The sequence below is a fragment of the Sprattus sprattus genome (genome assembly GCF_963457725.1).
Source record: "Sprattus sprattus genome assembly, chromosome: 18".
Lineage (NCBI taxonomy): Eukaryota > Metazoa > Chordata > Actinopteri > Clupeiformes > Clupeidae > Sprattus > Sprattus sprattus.
Genome location: NC_137916.1, coordinates 24,835,199 through 24,853,318, shown reverse-complemented (window position 1 = coordinate 24,853,318; position 18,120 = coordinate 24,835,199). Strand labels below are relative to the sequence as shown.

Sequence of the window (18,120 nt, the reverse complement as noted above, 5' to 3'; positions counted from 1 at the left end):
GCCTGCCACTATTTCACTCACTCAGACCCTTAGAAGTGTCTTACTGAGGAACACAACACAGCACTCTTCTGACACTCTTCAACTCTTCAAGTACTTTCAAGCTGGTCCGAACCTTGTGATAGAGATTATTTCCAAACACTGTTAATGACTTAAGAATATAATAATCAAGTGACTTGTTTGAATATATTCCTGTGAATTATGTGCTTATGAAAGCAGGAGCATGGCATTTCTCTCTGTGTGTGTAACTAGAATATTAGGTGCCACTAAGTCTGCATATGAACAAGAGCATGTTTAGACCAGAGGAGATAAGAAAGGAACTGTGCTTCTTCCGACCTTGTGCAAAACCGCCATCCTTGCAAGACAGGGAGCCTCGGACGTGAGAAATCCACCACGTGATCATCCCTGCTCAAAGCTAAACTTCTGACTATATAAACTTGGTGCGAAGAGTTTATCATGCCTTCACTGTCAGCCTCGGCTGGGAGGGGAGCCCAATTGCAATTGTTGTTGTTTGTCTGTCTAATAAATATACTTTCATGCAGCTCCGGAGTCCTGAACTAACTAGGGTGATTTTTCACCTATCACCTGGAGTGAAGGTTTAGAGTTCACAGGTGGGCACTGAGAATAACAGAGAGAAAGGGGGTAGCTTTCAAAGTCCGAACACCAAGACCTGTTCTCAGAAAAAAAAAATCTAAATTGTATTATGAAGAGTCATAAACTCCTGCTGTGTTAACCTTGAGTTTAAATTGAATTTGAATCAGGTGCTTTCCAGGAGATGTGCCCCATGAACAAAAAGGGAATAAATGACACATTGCACTGAGGGCTCATCCACTGGTGTGAACACCTTCGTAAACTGCAAAATGATTGGTTACTGTTAGCATGCATAACATCCTTGTTTTCACAGCGCGCTCAAACAGACACCAAACGGTTTTACTTGAAAACTTTTGACTGCCCAGTTTCAAGAAACTATTGTTTAGTCAAGTAAGGAATTTTGGCTGGATAAAACGAAAACACATTTTTAAGATAAACCAGTGGAAACTTTACAAACCAGAATAGTACAGTTGTCACCAACTCCTTTGCACAAGGTCTTTGCACACTGCTGTTGTCAGAATATTCTGCCATTTTTAGTTTCTGAGCAGAAATCTGTAGAAAATGTTTTCAATTAGTTCTTCAACATGACTTTTATAATCCTAATAGCAACTCCCCCATAGTCTCTGTAACGTTCAGGCTGATCTTCATCTACCTACATGCGTGTTGCTCCCCATTGCAACCACTGGGATATGGCAATGGCTCTCACACCAACATGTAAACAAGTTTACGAGATGCTGGGACGCGCCAAACCTGTTTTATACGGCCCATCCTATCATTACGAGATGGGGAAGGGAGGGCCTTGTGCACTACGGTCAACATTGGTTAGAGGGGTCCATTCGAGAGTCTTCTAGCCTGTTTCATTTCAATCCTGTTTACGGCAATGCTGTGTGTTTATTCATACCCAAAGCCGTCAGGTTTGCAGTTCGTTCAGAAAATGATAACCCTATTGATATCCCCATTGATAACCGTAACGATAACCCTTATCATGCATCAAATGATAACCCTAATGATGCACCTGCTGTTTGTCAGGGAATGGTCATTTCAAATAAGTAAAAAAAAAAAAAAAAAAAACACATCCGTGACAGAATTCCTGCCCCACACATATTTTATAACTTCTCATCCAGCAATGAAAAAAAATAAAAAAAATCGACCGCTTCGCCCCAAACTGTTTCCTTCTCTCTGTTTTCAAAAACAAAATGATGAATCAAGGAAAATCTTATGTAACCAGGCAATCAATAGGGTTCGGTGCCAACAGTTTGGTTGTGTTCCCTATCGTTTACATCAACAACCCAATTGTGGCACTGCAAACTGCAGCCTTGTGGCAGTCTGGCTGCGGAGCCCCACAGACAGGCGACAGGAAGCTGGTGACCAGAGGCGGATCTTCCATTAGGCAAACCTAGGCAAGTGCCTAGGGCCCCAACCAAATCTGTCTTTATTAGGGGCCCCCAAATCTGACCCCCCCCCAGCCATTACTTATGTAAAAAAAAAAAAAGAAAAAAATTTCTAGTAGAAAATAATAACAAAAATATCAACATAACGCCGAACTAATGCCTAAATAATAATTTTCCAGCACACATGCTCCCCTCCATTGTGCATTGGACTAGTCCAGAATATGATCACGTAGTAACGCATGCAGCGCGAAATAACGTTACTTCAAACCAAAGCAGAGGGATCCCTAGAAAGGTTGCCCCTGTTGCAAAGCAATAAACCTCCAGAACAATAGGTCATTTGCTTGGCAGATAGAAAACAGTTTCCCTAACAGAAAGTCTGAAGCTTGAAGTTATTTTCAAACCTTTACTTGAGTAGCACTGTAAAACTGAGCAGACATGCAGAATACATTTTAGTAATCTCATCTCGTAACATTCATTTCACATAGCATTGCGTGTTTAAACTGTGATAGAAAATACGTTAGCTTAATACTAACGTATAGGGGAAATTACAGAGACTGCGCTAGGTATTAGCATCAATTAATTCAAGTTAATGTTTTTGTATATGAGCCTGACATTTGCTCGGCAGATAGATAACAGGTTCTGTAACAGATACACTGCCGAAATTGACGGCACGAACGACTGGAAAAATGTATCAGCCTTCCTAAAAGAACACGAGAAGTCTGCTGATCACCTCGCAAATATGGCTGTTTGGCGAACGCTTCAGCAACGTCTCCAAACAGGTAAAGCCATAGATCATGTAAATCAAGAGCTGTTTGTGAACGAAGTAAACAAATGGAGAGAGATCTTGAAACGTCTGATCGCCATTATTATACACTTGGCCAAGCGCAACTTAGCTTGTCACTCACTCACTCACACTGAACCACTGCTTTGCCTGTCTCTCACTCACACACACAGCCACTGTTATTCCTGTCCACACACAAAATCTTTTCATTGGTCCTGTTTAAATGTAAATGGTGGTTTTCATAGACTCATATCCATTTTGTATTTTAGTGCAAGATCATTTTGTATCTCTGGCAGAGAATGGAAATTCTAATCTCTCTCTCTCTCTCTTTCTCGTTTGATCTGAGTAATAAACATGTAATTTTGGCAAAGGCTGGAGAAATCTGAAACTGATTTTACTGTGGAGAGTTGAGTGGCAGTGCACTATGGGTTTATTGCGATTCTAAGAGTATTGGGATGGTTATTTGTTTTGTGTACGTGTTTCAAAAATGAGGGCCCCATGTCTATATTTTGCCTAGGGCCCCAAAATGGCTAGATCCGCCCCTGCTGGTGACTTACATCCTGTGATGGCTTTGCGATCCACGCTGTTCTCGTCCAGCTCCTCGTGGGACAGGAAGACACGCAGACGCTTCATGGACACACTGGCCTGGAAGGAGACATCGCCGCCGCCACCGCCGATCAGCACCACACGGGCAGAAAACGGGCAGGATCGTCCCAAAACAGGCAAATCAAGATAAAAAAGGAACACCAAAATGAATCACCATGAATATACAAAAACAGGCGTGGTGATAGTAATTACTACTACTGGTGCCGTATGGTAGATGACAGGCGTGGTGATAGTAATTACTACTACTGGTGCCGTATGGTAGATGACAGGCGTGGTGATAGCAATTACTACTGGTGCCGTATGGTAGATGACAGGCGTGGTGATAGTAATTACTACTACTGGTGCCGTATGGTAGATGACAGGCGTGGTGATAGCAATTACTACTGGTGCCGTATGGTAGATGACAGGCGTGGTGATAGCAATTACTACTACTGGTGCCGTATGGTAGATGACAGGCGTGGTGATAGCAATTACTACTGGTGCCGTATGGTAGATGACAGGCGTGGTGATAGTAATTACTACTACTGGTGCCGTATGGTAGATGACAGGCGTGGTGATAGCAATTACTACTGGTGCCGTATGGTAGATGACAGGCGTGGTGATAGCAATTACTACTGGTGCCGTATAGTAGATGGCAGTGATGATTCACCAAAATGAATCACCATGAATATACAAAAACAGAGGTGGGCTTTTTTGGGTATTTTGTAGATGGCAGGCGTGGTGATAGTAATTACTACTGGTGCCGTATAGTAGATGGTAGTGATGATTCACCAGGAGGTCAACAAACACAAGCAGTTGCCATCGAATGTTGCCTTCACCTCACCAAATGACTGAGTGTCGGACTATTTCAGGCTTCGGAAACAACAATCTTCGGAAAAAGGGGTTTTCAGCTCGGTCTATCTAGGGATTAACTTAACGTAACTTTACGGTGTCCGTACAGTAAGAGTATTCCGGATCCGTACACTTAACCTTTTCATTCAAATTTGACATGAATTACATTCGGCTGAATGAAAAAAAGTGTCATTGCAAAGTGTATCTTCTCTTTAATTTCTCTTTTTTCTCAAAAAAGAGAAACAGACAGACAGACAGGAGAGGGAGAGGTTGAGAGGGAAAGAAAGAGAGAGAGAGAGAGAGAGAGAGAGAGAGAGAGAGAGAGAGAGAGAGAGAGAGAGAGAGATAGATAGATAGAGATAGATAGATGAACAGATAGATAGATAGATAGATAGATAGAGAGAGAGAGAGAGAGACACACACAGAGAGATGGATAAACACAGCCAGAGGATGCCACTGACCTGAACCATGCTGCTGATCACCATGGGCAACATGTTGAGAGGGAAACGCAGGATGTTGAACAGCGCCAGAGAGACGAAGGCCTTCTGGGCGTCCAGCACGTTGTTCTCGTCCACGAGCACGTACACCGCGAAGGTCGAAAGGGCCACCTTCAATGGTACCAGGGACACTTTTTAGAATGCTGCTTTCAGTATGGTCATGGTATGAACAACGCAAACGCCTGATTTGGGTCATTTCAAGAAGTCAACACACACATTCATTTGGACAGAGAGCACACAAGACCCAGTCTTGTACCATTTACATTATGTGAAGTGTGACTGATGCCCAGCTTCAGAAGCCCCTGTCTTTGAAGACATCCCTACATGCATGACAACACGCATAGTTAAATCTCTCTGTAGGACGCTGTAGGATGTCATCATGTCGCTGACTTCACATATGTACAGCAAATGTACTAATAATATTGTGTTTATTGATGCATACGCTCACCGAGAAGTGTTCAGTACATCATAAAAAATGAACTAAACACATACAGTACCTGTCAAAAGTTTGGACACATCTTTAATTTCTTTTTTTTTTAAGTTTTTTCTTTAATTTTATAATTTTCTACATTTTCTACAACTGAAGACATTTAAACTACGAAAGAACACATATGGAACGATGTACTAAACGAAAAAAGTGTTATCTACCATGCAGAAAATAATAAAAGGTAAAGAAAAAAATTCTAAAAAAATTAGAAGGCGTGTCCAAACTTTTGACTGGTAATGTACAACTGTTCCTAAATGTACAAATAATATTGTGTTGATTGATGCATACGTTCACTGAGAAGTGTTCAGTTCATCATAAAAATTAACTACACACATACTACTGTTTCCAGCGTGTGAATGTGGAGTCTGTTCTCACCAGGAAGGGAGCACAGACCCATGTGAAGGTTGACACGGCGCCCAGGTAGGCGATCTTCTTGAGCACGAGCAGCTCGCTCTCGCGGATGGCCGACACCTTGTCCTTGAAGGCCAGCTCCCAGGCGTAGAGCTTCAGCACCTTGATGCCGTTTAGCACCTCGTTCATCAGCTTGATGCGCGCGTCTTTGCTCTTCATCTGCGACACCTGAGTATGGGACCAACACTGGTGTTAATGCAAGAAGTGCTTCCAGTCAGCACCGGGGGGGGGTTCTTTACTGAACCAACCTGTCTTTAGGAAATGCTCAAAACAACAGCAAAGGTTTCCTTGAAACTTACTGACTAAAATAAGCATTAAAAAAAGCAATCAGACCTGGTAGGTTTTCGTCTTCATGGCGATGACAGCATTGATTGGCACCATAAGCACCATCACAGCAACACCGGCGAGGACAGAGGGGCCTAGATTCTGGTCATGAGGAGGGGAGAAAAGGGCAGTGTGTTTGACCAGGAGAGGATCAAAACATCTTTTGCTGCAGCTATACAGAGGAAGCTACTCTGACTGCAGATATTATTCTTTCTTGGTTGTACTGGCACAATTACTCCACATTCTGCTAGCGCTCTGGCTAGTGCAAAACATCTGTGGCATCTTTGTTATGCCTTTCTAACACTCTGTCCTCTGCAATGGATCTAATAAGTATAAGGATCTGTACAATGCTTTGGATCTGCACGTGTTAAAGATCTGCACGTGTTAAAGATCTGTACAATGCTATGGATCTGCACGTGTTAAAGATCTTTACAATGCTTTGGAAATGTACGTGTTAAAAATCTCTACAATGCTATCGATGTGCACGTTTTAAACATCTCTACAATGCTAAGGATCGGTATGTGATAAGGGTTAGGGTTGCACTCACCTGCCAGAGGAAATAGAGGGCCAGCACCACCTGCAGCGGGGCGGACCAGACCATGTTGATGTAGGTGATGAGCTCCATGAAGCGCTGGGCGTCCACGGACATCAGGTTCACGATCTCCCCCACCGTGGAGGTGCGCCGCGCCGCGTTAGTGATGACCAGGGCCTGAGACAGACACATGGACTGCATTTATACAGCGCTTTTCTACTCAAAGCGCTTCACAGTTTAATGCCTCAGACATCTACCCAGTCACACACTGATAGCAGAGGCTACTATGTAAGAGGCTACTATCTAACTATCTAAAGTGCCAACCATTAGCAAACAACAGTTGGGGCTTCAATGTCTTGCTCAAGGGCACCTTGACACTTGGTGAGAGATTGAGTTGAGATCGAACTAGCATCCTTCCGATTGCTGAACGACTCTTCTACCTCCTGAACTACTATCAACTTTCAAGCCAATTATATCAAAAAGACTTCTGTAAAGAAGGCGCATTGGTAAACATGAGAAAAACATGCCCGACATTTCACGTATGAGATGCAACAGTGATTCTTGTGTTCAAAAGCCTACACACTATGAACCTCCTATCTTCCTGCACATCGTTTCAAACTTGTTATGCCGATAAGCATGGTAACCGCTCTGCCTGGCTCACCTTCCTGTAGATGGCCCCGATGACGGCGGTGCGGAGCCGCATGCCCGTGACGAAGCACACGTGGAAGTACCGCTGCAGGATGAGGGTCTGAAAGCAGGAGCACACGAAGAGCAGCCCCGTGAAGAAGAAGCCATGCCACAAGGGGGCGCTTGAGTCGTTCACAAACATAATCAGCTGCCTGTGAGACACAAGAGGAGGAAGAAGAGATAATCAGCTGCCTGTGAGAGACGGGAGGAGGAGGAAGAAGAGAGGATAAAACAGAATCAGCTGCCTGGGAGATACGGGAAGAGGAGGAAGAAGAGAGGATAAAACAGAATCAGCTGCCTGTGAGATACGGCAAGAGGAGGAAGAAGAGAGGATAAAACAGGAGCGGGTCCCCGTGGTTCCCCGTGGTTTGTTGGTGTCGGCAGTTCTGTCTTTGTCTGAAAATCTCATCTAGAAATTCCTCTCCCTGAGATTATTTGAAAGGCAGCAATATCCCACCATGCCTATGGCTCAGCCTGGTTGAGCAGGAAGCCACGGGTTCAGATTCAAAGGAGTATATACTTTGATGACACTTAGGATGCACGCCCCTGTGTGCGGAAGTGGCTTTAAATAAAATAGTCTATTAGAAAAATAAATGTAAATGCGACAACGCCTCAATCTAACATCAAGTGGTCAAGTTTAAATCAAAGTTAGTACGTTCTTCAACTCCGCTTTGGTGGGAACTAAGGTGAGTGTGATTCTACCAGGCTGGGGGGAAACCACTGAACCAGACGTTGCTTGCGTGCCAAACCAAACTAAGAGAGCGGTGCTCCAGTGCTCCAGTGCTCAGGAGGCACTCAGACCGTCATGCTCACTTTCAGCCTGCCACTTGAGTTCCTCCCTTCTTTTTCACTCTTCCTTCTGAAAGGTACACCCTGACCTAGTCTTTATCAACCACACCTGTTTTATATGGAACAAGATGTTACGTTACTCAAGTACTTAGTGGGTTTCACATGGCATACCTTCTTCCATGCATGCAGGACACAATCAAGCCATCAAGTATCACAGAAAAGAATTGTAATCAATACTAGCAGATAATAGTTAACTGCCACCAGTTCTGCAAAGGTTTCCTTAGAATAGCAGACCAACACAGAAGGGTATGTATGCAAAGCCACAGCACACATAGCATCAAACTACAAGCTATGCCTGCTACATTCTGGCGTCACCCCATTGCCACTGTCTCCATATCCTGTGATCCCACAAGCACCGACCCCAACCACCAACATTCACCACTAGGTATCTCATAGGGGTTAAAAGATGGGGACATACCCTCTTGTGTGTCATTTAAGTGGGTCCACTACACCACCAGGACGCTCCACAGTGAGCGTGTGCATACTTTCATTTACAGCAGGCAATAACTGACACATCTGTAGCTCGGTATCGCTACAGGAACAGAAAGTCAGTCAGTTTAACATTTCATTTATTTGTGGTGTATTAAGTGCTAATGCCAAACTAATGAACTATAATGAGTCTCGCTCTTTTCTCCATGCCCGGTCTTATCCCTCTCCTTCTTCGTACCAATCTCCCTTAGTCCCTAAATACTTTCTGGCACAGACCCTTCAGCCCTTTCTCACTCCTCCCTCTTGGTAGTCTGTTAAGTAGGGTCACACTACTTGGGCAAGAAAGTGGTCCAGGAGGAAGACGCTGAAGACGCTGACCCCCCCCCCCCCCCCCCGAACCACTCACGATGTGCAGGTTGGCACCTTAGAAAGTAGCCTCCACCATGGGTATGTGTATGGGTACACGTTTGAGGCATTCATCTGTAAAGCGCTCTGAGTGCTCCATGAATAGCTATATTAAAAGCGCTATATAAATGCAGTCCGTTTGCACTTCTTGTGGGTTATGGGCTGCGTGTCAGCTCGATCGTCAGGCTTACTTCAGGATGGGGGGCACTGTGGTGCAAACAGTGGCCTCGACCACATTCGTGCTTGATGCCCATGGAGGACACGGGTTCGGATCCGGCCCAATGTCATTTCTCCTGTCCACCCCCCACCTCTTCTCCCTCTCATTTCCTGTCCCACTCTTCACTAATCTATTGATTAAAGGCATAAAAAGCCCAAAAACATAAAAAAAAATAAAAAATAAAACTTACTTCAGGATCTCTGGCCCAACGAACATGAGGACATCGTGGACGATCTTGTACACGGTGCTGACCAGGAAGTAGGGTCCGAAGGTGCGGCAGAGGGCCCAGAAGAGCGAGGGCTCGCCCGTCTTTTGCGTCGTCTTCACCAGCAGGATCTCCGACTCCTCCAGGGGCCGCGCATCCTTCTTGTCCCCGAGGGCCCCCCTCGCCGGGCGCTTGGGGGAGTAGAGCGTCTTCTCTGAAGGCCTGAGGAGGAGACGGAGGAGGAGCAGAATTAACCACTACTGGGGGGGCACGATGGCGCAAGCCGATAAAGCCCCCCACTTACGGGCTACATTGCCCGAGGGGACACAGATTCAAGTCTGGCCTGATGTCATTTTCCAATCCTCTCCCCACCTCACTTCCTGTCATATCTTCAACTGTCCTATCCAAATAACGGCATAAAAAGCCCAAAAATAAATCTTAAAAAAGAATGAACCACTACTAAAGTTTGAGACAATCCACCTGCCTTCACACTAGCTTGGCAGCCTCTTCAATTATAGCTGCACAGCATGAGTTATAAATTACTATAAACGACTATCTTTGAAAACGCAATGAAGAGCATTGTATGGGAACCGGCTGGTAAGAACCAGCTATACATGTAGTTCAACGTAACATCTGTTGTGTACACTGTGTCTGTGTCTTCATATGAGCACACACTGACCTTTTGACCTTGTTGCACTCAGTGACCCAGCGGTGCACCAGCTGGGGAACCACCTTCTGGGAACGATCCTCTGAGTTCAGAGACCACAGATCCTTCTCCTCCAAGGGCCTTTTGTAGCCTTTTAACATCAATCTAAGGAGGATTTGTGTAAACACAAGTACAACATCAACACAGGACACAGGCACACACAGTCCCGCCCACAATAATTTGGCACCCCTAGTGAATATGAGCAAACAGGCTATGAAATAATACATCTTTGCTGTTTATCCTCTTGGTCTTTCACTCAAAATATTCACAAAAAAACTTACCACCTTGTCACATGTTTTGAGAATAATATTTATTTAATGTCAACATTTTTTTTTTCTTTCAATTATTTTACCTCAATGAAAGGTAAGATTTGTATGAATATTTTGAGTGGAAGACCAAGAGGATAAACAGCAAAGACATACTTTTTCATAGCCTGTTTGCTTATATTCACTAGGGGTGCCAATAATTGTGGGCGGGACTGTAAACACACAGAAACACAGGCATGAACATGAACATGAACATGAACACTCACATTCAGTCAAACTTTAATGGAGAGCTACGATTAAACTGTACTGGGCAACAAGGGCATACTCTCAGTCTCATACAGACGGATACAAAATATGTGCTTCTGACTGGTATAATACCATCTCCATTTCCAGCCCAAATCCGACACCTCAATTGCTACCTAAATTGCTCCTACTTACGTGTTTATCCACCAAAATGTAATCTTTGACAGGAACGACGATCCAGACTCCGGGCATGGATTCTGTGGAAATCGAAAGATGTAAGAAGCTTTGGAGTTGAAAAACAAAAAAGGACCAGACATTGTGATTTTGATCAGGCACTTCTCAGGGACTACTACTGGCACCTACCGGGTCTTTCACAGCTTGTGAGAAGAGAGGGGGCCGGTCGGAGAAGCAGGACAGGAAGAGCGAGATGAGCAGCAGTGTGAAGTAGATGTAGAAGGTGGTGTATCTGAACACATCCACCGTGGAGGGCTGCAGAGGAGGCACAGAAGGCACAGGAACAAAAAGCAGGCATCAGTCTCCACAGCCATGGACAAGGCACATTTCTACGGTACCTCATGTGGAGGTTTTAGAAGGGTCACGTACGACTCAAAAACACAGACAAACTATTTTTTTTTTAAACAGCCTTAACAGTCACAAGATGACCGCGCCATATATCTATGGGTCCACCAGAACACCTTGAGTAAAAGTTTAGATGAGCCAGTTTTGCACTTGTGCCACAATAGCACCAATCTGGTTACCCAGCCGTGGACTTACCTCATTGACAGCCTGCAGTATTCTGGAGCGGAAGGAGACTGTGGCACACACCACAGCGATGAGCCAGAAGTTCAGCATCACTCCAGAGGATTGGACCCCCTTAAACCGCTCATACTGGATCAAGAATGCTGCCAGCAACTGCAATAAAACACACACACACAAATGGCCACGTTCACATTAACAAATTGCCATACGAGAGCAGAGAGCCTGTTTCAAGGAATGTTTTAATATATCTACAGTCATCATCAGGAGCTCTTGAGCTGTTCATTTCTCTCTGCCCGTGGGCTCCAAGCTTCTGTTATGTGATTTACGCCTGAATGAAATTGGACAGGAATGCTGCCGAATTCCATAAGATCCTTTTGCTGTCAAAAGTGCACTGATTAAATCCCTGTCTTGGCTCCAGTAGTACTGCTTTGTTTTCTCCCTGCACTGGCACCACGAGCAATTAATCACTCATAGATATAAGCTAACTAACTCACCCTCACAGACATGAACAAACTAACTCACCCTCACACATATAAAATAACTAACTCACCCTCACAGATATAAACTAACTAACTCACCCTGGCACATAAACAAACTAATTCACCCTCACGCATATAAACTAACTAACTCACCCTTACACATATAAAATAACTAACTCACCCTCAGACCTATTAACAAACTAACTCACCCTCACACATATAAAATAACTAACTCACCCTCACAGATATAAACTAACTAACTCACCCTGGCACATAAACAAACTAATTCACCCTCACACATATAAACTAACTAACTCACCCTTACACATATAAAATAACTAACTCACCCTCAGACCTATTAACTAACTAACTCACCCTCACACATATAAACTAATTAACTCAAACTCACTGATATAAACTAACTAACTCACCCTCACAGATATAAACCAACTAATTCACCCTTGCACATATAAACAAACTAACTCACCCTCACAGACATAAACTAACTAACTCACTCTCACAGTCACTCACTCTCTCACACACACACACACACACACACACACACACACACACACACACGAAACACACACACTCACTCTCACAGACACACACACACACACACACACACACACACTCACTCACTCTCACACACCCACACAATTTGAATAGGAAAAGTCAAAGCAAGTGCTTCTGTTCATATGCAAAATTATCACAGTGGAAAGCTTCACAGTGTAAAAGATTTACTTTACCATGAGATGACTGTGGTAGAATAGACAACAAAACCTTATTCTATAGTAGCTGACAGGGTGGGGGGTCCTCACCATTGTGATACCAAGTATTGTGGGGCTGACTAAATAGACAGGTGCTTGGGCCTGTCCTTGGCCTCTTTCCCAGAAAGAATAGAACACATCTGCCCAGCAGATAATCCATAGTAAAAAACCGATTACCTGAGGAAACAGGACAGTAAACAGAAAATAAGATTTTTTTTTTTTTATAACAAAAGCAGCAAGCACCTGTAGTATTTGTCAAGCACATGTAGTATTTGTCAAGCACCTGTAGTATTTATGAAATGACATACTGTGGAAGGATACTGTTTTCCCTGTGTACACGCAAGCACACACTTCTCTTGTGTGTGGCTCAAAGTTTGTGGATATAATTCTTTTTTTTAAATACATCATGAAAGTCAGATAGCATGCGATGGCCAAAACTTACGTTTTGTAAGTTTTTATCACGTCAAGGGTCATACTCACAGTTTTGGCTTTGTTGAGGTGAGACATGCAAATGTATCCATGATCATTGCATTTGAGGTATGAGTAGTAGAATGGAGATAAAATCCAGAGGTAGAGGCAGGGAACCCACACCAGCACGGTGTTCTGAAAGCACAGGGTCAGGTCCGGGTTGTGGGACTGCCATGTGCGATTCCAATCCTGAAAGAAGTTAAAGGGAATAATCAGAACTAAGTCTTGGCTGACTTGCTTGTCAATTACACGGGAGATTGTTCATTCTTCTATAGGCTATGTAAAATAATGGGTACGGGCAATATTATCAACTAGAGATAACCAAAATCGCACGAATGAAATACAACTAAAAAACAACTGGTCCATGTGTTGTTTAATGATTAATACATGAAGATAAGTGTAGCTTTAAGAGCGTCTGAAGTGTTGACACGCAAGACGCAAGTTTAGTTGGCAGTCTTGCCAACCATGATATGTCTGCCGGGTATGTTGTCTCTCTGTTGTATTCTGTAAGTGATGTGCTACAACCAAGTATTTTTTTTTTGCCGTAAGGTCTATGCAAGTCAAATATTCTAATAAACTAACTAGTTGTAAGTTTGAACTTAGTTGTTATGGCTCTGTGATGGCTAATGTTCTGGTCATCAGTCAACCATATGTAGTTAAACGTAGAAGCGATTACTTGTACTTGACGTTATACAGACTGTTCAACAGGGAATGCAAAATAAGATGGCTTGCCAGCTCTGATTCTAATTAAAAATGTATTAGTGTTTTCTTGTACGATCTCGCATAAAGCCAATACAGGACACTGGACAGCAGCTGATCATGTTGTGCAATAGCCTTAGCTGGCTAACTTGGCTATCCAGCGATAGCAAACTTACTTAAAGCATGTCTCTTAGCTAGCTAAGTAACTGTTGGCGTTAGCAAACAACAAGAACCTAAAGAGGGGAGGTAGTATCTAAACTGAAATAGTTTCAATACCAAATATGCTGGTGTTGTTTTGAGGTTTCCCTTAAAGTGGAGCACTGAATGAAGTCAACCACTACCACCGAAAAACACCGTCCTTAGCAAGCGAAAATACCGGCAAAGGCCTAGCAAACCTATCGCTAGCTTCATGTATTTCTAGCTAAAGCCTTGGCATTAAGGGGACCGCGTTAGCTTGCTAAACATGTCTTAGAGGCAACAGCTGACATTGATAACGTTAATTAAATGTCGCCCAATTAAGTAGGAATCTGGCTTACCCAAAATGGATCGGAACCGTCAAGGCTGCAGAAGTTGTCAATACCCATTCGCCACGCTGCAAATGATCATAACATTTAATGAATACAGCAACCTTGGTTTCATAACCAGCGCTTTCTCTATGAGCTCCAGCCGAATGCAGCGACGACAGAGTGTTTAGGTGATAGGGGGCGCTCTGCGCAAATAAACGTGAGAACTACACATTAGAAAAACAACTTGCGGCTTGAAGTTGTTTTTTTTCTTCAATGACCACTAGCCTACTGTTTTTGGTTAGGTAGGCGACTATAAGCATGATGAAAACATTAGAACTAGAATAAATAACAGAGGCTGAATTATGGTCTTTTTGGATGTCTATCGCGGGCTTGGATGGGTTACTTTTCTCAGTTTCAATTAATAAATCAACAATTGCATTTAAATCAGTCATTTAATGTCTCCATCCATTTGTTCCCAGTGGGATTCCTTGCCTATAATCCTGTCAGTCAGTCAAAACAATCAATATAGTGTCTTAGTGGTATCAGCAGCCTTGGGAAATTAGCAAAATGGGTAAAGAAAACAAGTCTTGTTATTGTCATGTTCTGTCAGTCTTTCAGTACACATATTTATCACATTGAGTGGATGTACAAGGTGTCAAAGAATGACTTTATATAGTTTTACAGGTTATGCAGTAAAGTGATAATAAATGAATTTCAACAAGTCAAAAGATTACAATGGAAAATGATCTGGTTAGACAGGAAGGCTACTATAGTTAGACATCTTCGCCTTCCTACTGTCCCAGCCTGTAAGCCTGAAAGAATGAACCTGGAAGATTTGGGGAAATTGAAGTTGGGATCATATTAACTAAAGTGGTCTTCTAGACAAGGTGTTATCCTTTCACAAAAAATGAAAAACAGGCCCAATACTGACCCAGCTGTACAGTTCAGTCTGAAGAGAGGTGGCTAGACCCTGGGCAAGTAGACACACTTGTGGCAACAGCTGTGAGCTGACATCTATACTTATAGCATTTCAAAAGTGATGGACAAAGGATAGGTTATGGACAAAGATATGGGGTTGTTGTGCAGTTGTGACGCTATAAGTCATTACTGTTTTCCCCATATGTCTATACAGAATAGAGTGAGAAAAAGGATTAGCAGGGACTCATATGTCCAGTTCATTTCCATTCTACCACACTTATATGCCTCTGTCTTCATTGCAACCTCATGCTCGTACTTGGCAAACCATTATAATGATCAGGATCAAGTGATACCACAAACCCATATCCATAAATTGATTCTCAGTGAATATGTCTGTGTTCTGTCCTTATACATAGAAGGTTGGAAAAAACAATACAGAAAATATTAAATATATTACAGTGATTAACAGGGACGTGCACAGGAGTGTGCTAAGGTTGCTTGGGCAACTGCCCGTTTGCCCTCCTCGAGTAAAAGTGCCCCTCTGAAAAAAAAAAAAAATACAACATTTTATTTAATTTTTTTCCCTCGGAGGGGCACTTTTATTTGAGGAGGGCAAACGTGCTGTTGCCCATGAATTTCATGTTTATTTATTTATTATTTTTAATTTCCCAAATCATTTTGGAGATGGGTGGCCTTTTTTTTGGTTTGAGCACCTGCCCCCCAAAATGTCTGTGCACATGCCTGCACACATCTTCAAATATACTCTACTTCACCTTGTGGCCACATGAGCGCCTCAAACATGCATTATTTTCTGTCTAGTCCAGGTGACTTCCTCATAAATCTGATTGAGAAAATGCCAAGAGTATGCAAAGCTGTCATCATGTGTGACTTCATCTTGACAGGAAGCCAACCGTTTTCCCCATATATGAAATGCATGCATATATTCAAACGTTATAATGGATTTACCTAATGTATGAAATCTATGTGCTATACTGTGCCTTTCATTTTATAGTGCAAGTGTGGTGTGCCTGAAGCAAAGGCAGAAAAACAGCGGGAAGTAATTAGACAGAGAGATTCTCTTAAAAACAATATTGTTACCCAGGAGTTACGCTTACCTGTCAGTGTACTGTACGTCCGAGAGTTGTGGAACTCAAGGCGACAGTTCCGTTCTGAAGCTCTTGAAAAATGTTCTTCCTTTTTTATACAGGCTAATGATGACCTAATATTTAACCTAATAAGTTAAAAAAATCAACGGGGCGATGGATCCCCCCATACAGGCTAATGATGAGCTAATATTGAACCTAATAAGTTACAAAAATCAAGGGGGCGATAAGTCCCCCCATTTACTGGACACGGGTTCAAGTCACGCCTGATGTCATTTACCAGTCCTCTCTCTGCCTCACTGTAATAACACGTCACTGTCCTGTCCAAATAAAGGCATACAAACGCCCCAAATGAAATATTTAAAAGATAAGAAAAGGGAAACAAAGTTCATAGTCCATTTGCTTTAATTCCAGGGTATTCAGGAACCGATGAACAGCCAGTGTACAGGAAAACAGGGTCAAAACAGATGTTGTAGCAAAAAAACCTCTTCAAATCTTTGAGTTAATACTCATTCAGAGTCAGAAGACCGAATGCGATAAACTGAAGTTTTATTCAATCTTGCAGACATTTCATTCAAATCTAGAGTGGTGGTCCATGAAGCAGCTCTGTCAAAAACCCAGCACAGTAACTTCTTAAAGGGCATATTTCATCACTATGCTTTACCAATCAAAAGCCTGGTGAGGTATATCGTTGGATAATATTAGTGTAATACTGCTTATGCTTAAACTCTGTCAAAAAAAAACTGTAAAAAGAATGTGTGTGTTCTGTGTTGTCAGCTTTATAGAGATAATGTAAGTCACTCTTGATTATTATGCACAACATTGATTTATGTCCTTTACAAAATTTGCAGCATAATGCCAAGAAAAGAGATACTCCAAAAGCAGAAGCACAGGGAACAGCAGCAATCAGCTCAGGGTAGCACCTCTCTTTTATCTTGGATTGGGCCATCAACTAGTAAAACAAATGAGGGAGAATCAGTAACCCTACCTGGACCAGAGGAGCCCATGATCATTTTAGTTAGTTTGTTAACAAAACAAAACAAAAATATATAAGTTGAAAATACCCTACTGTGTTTTTTATTTATTTATTAATTTTAATTTCATAAATCATTTTGGCGATGGGTGCCCTTTTTTTTGGTTTGAGCACCTGCCCCCCAAAATGTCTGTGCTCGTGCCTGGTGATTAAGGGAATGCTGTTCAGGCAAACAGAATGTTTTATTAACTGTCCCAGCTTTTACATGTGAAAAGACTTTCATAAAGTATTGGAGTAACGATGTGATAAAATAGCTAGGAGGCTGTGTGGGTAACCATCGAGCCGCGATAAAGACTCTTCAAACGTTACTGCAGTAAAGTAGTGTCTCTGGCAAACTGATGATTTGAAAATTTGCATGCTTAAATGCGTGACCTCATCCAACCAGGCAAAGTTTATTATGAGCAGAGTGGAATGGCTCCTGGCCAGTTGAGTGACAGGCAGGATGACCAGAACCAAGTCCCGCCCACCAGAAAAAGACATATATGTATATTTGGTTAATATGCCATGCAAATGGTCCTGGAGTACCAGAGGACCACAGCGGTGGATGAGTCAAAGCTGAGGTCCAGGCTCTTAAGCACCAGCTTTCAAAGAGAACATACACAGGTAAGTGTATCTCTCTCTCTCTCTCTCTCTCTCTCTCTCTCTCTCTCTCTCTCTCTCTCTCTCTCTCTCTCTCTCTCTTTCTCTCTCTTTCTCTCTCTCTGTCTGATAAAATTACGTGAAATTGCATGTTATGGTGATGCTATTCATCTTAATTGTATAAAATGGCTTCAAGAAGGCAGGACAGTAAGCGAAGAATAGCTTGTCTTTAAAAAAAATATTATGAGTTGTTTTTAGCTGAACAGAAAGATAATTAGCTCAAGTAACATATTAAACATATTATGTCCATGCCTTTCAGTGGCACTCCATATTAAAGAGTACAATAGCACT

The 18,120-nt window shown here is 42.7% G+C and overlaps 1 protein-coding gene across 2 annotated transcripts in view; it reads right to left on the bottom strand.

Moving 5' to 3' along the window:
* Positions 1-14,292, bottom strand: part of abcc1 (ATP binding cassette subfamily C member 1 (ABCC1 blood group)) — a 37,402-nt gene extending 23,110 nt beyond the window's left edge. For both annotated transcript variants that reach the window (XM_080856815.1, XM_080856816.1), the window contains exons 1-14: positions 14,167-14,292; positions 12,944-13,120; positions 12,515-12,640; positions 11,230-11,367; positions 10,819-10,944; positions 10,651-10,712; positions 9,920-10,051; positions 9,226-9,462; positions 7,110-7,287; positions 6,464-6,625; positions 5,926-6,018; positions 5,557-5,760; positions 4,659-4,805; positions 3,318-3,405 (exon numbers count right to left, since the gene is read on the bottom strand). In XM_080856815.1, coding sequence (XP_080712941.1) covers positions 3,318-3,405; positions 4,659-4,805; positions 5,557-5,760; positions 5,926-6,018; positions 6,464-6,625; positions 7,110-7,287; positions 9,226-9,462; positions 9,920-10,051; positions 10,651-10,712; positions 10,819-10,944; positions 11,230-11,367; positions 12,515-12,640; positions 12,944-13,120; positions 14,167-14,214 — 1,918 coding nt within the window. In that variant the 5' untranslated portion in view covers positions 14,215-14,292. The remainder of the gene's footprint in view (positions 1-3,317; positions 3,406-4,658; positions 4,806-5,556; positions 5,761-5,925; positions 6,019-6,463; positions 6,626-7,109; positions 7,288-9,225; positions 9,463-9,919; positions 10,052-10,650; positions 10,713-10,818; positions 10,945-11,229; positions 11,368-12,514; positions 12,641-12,943; positions 13,121-14,166) is intronic.
* Positions 14,293-18,120: the final 3,828 nt, after the last annotated feature.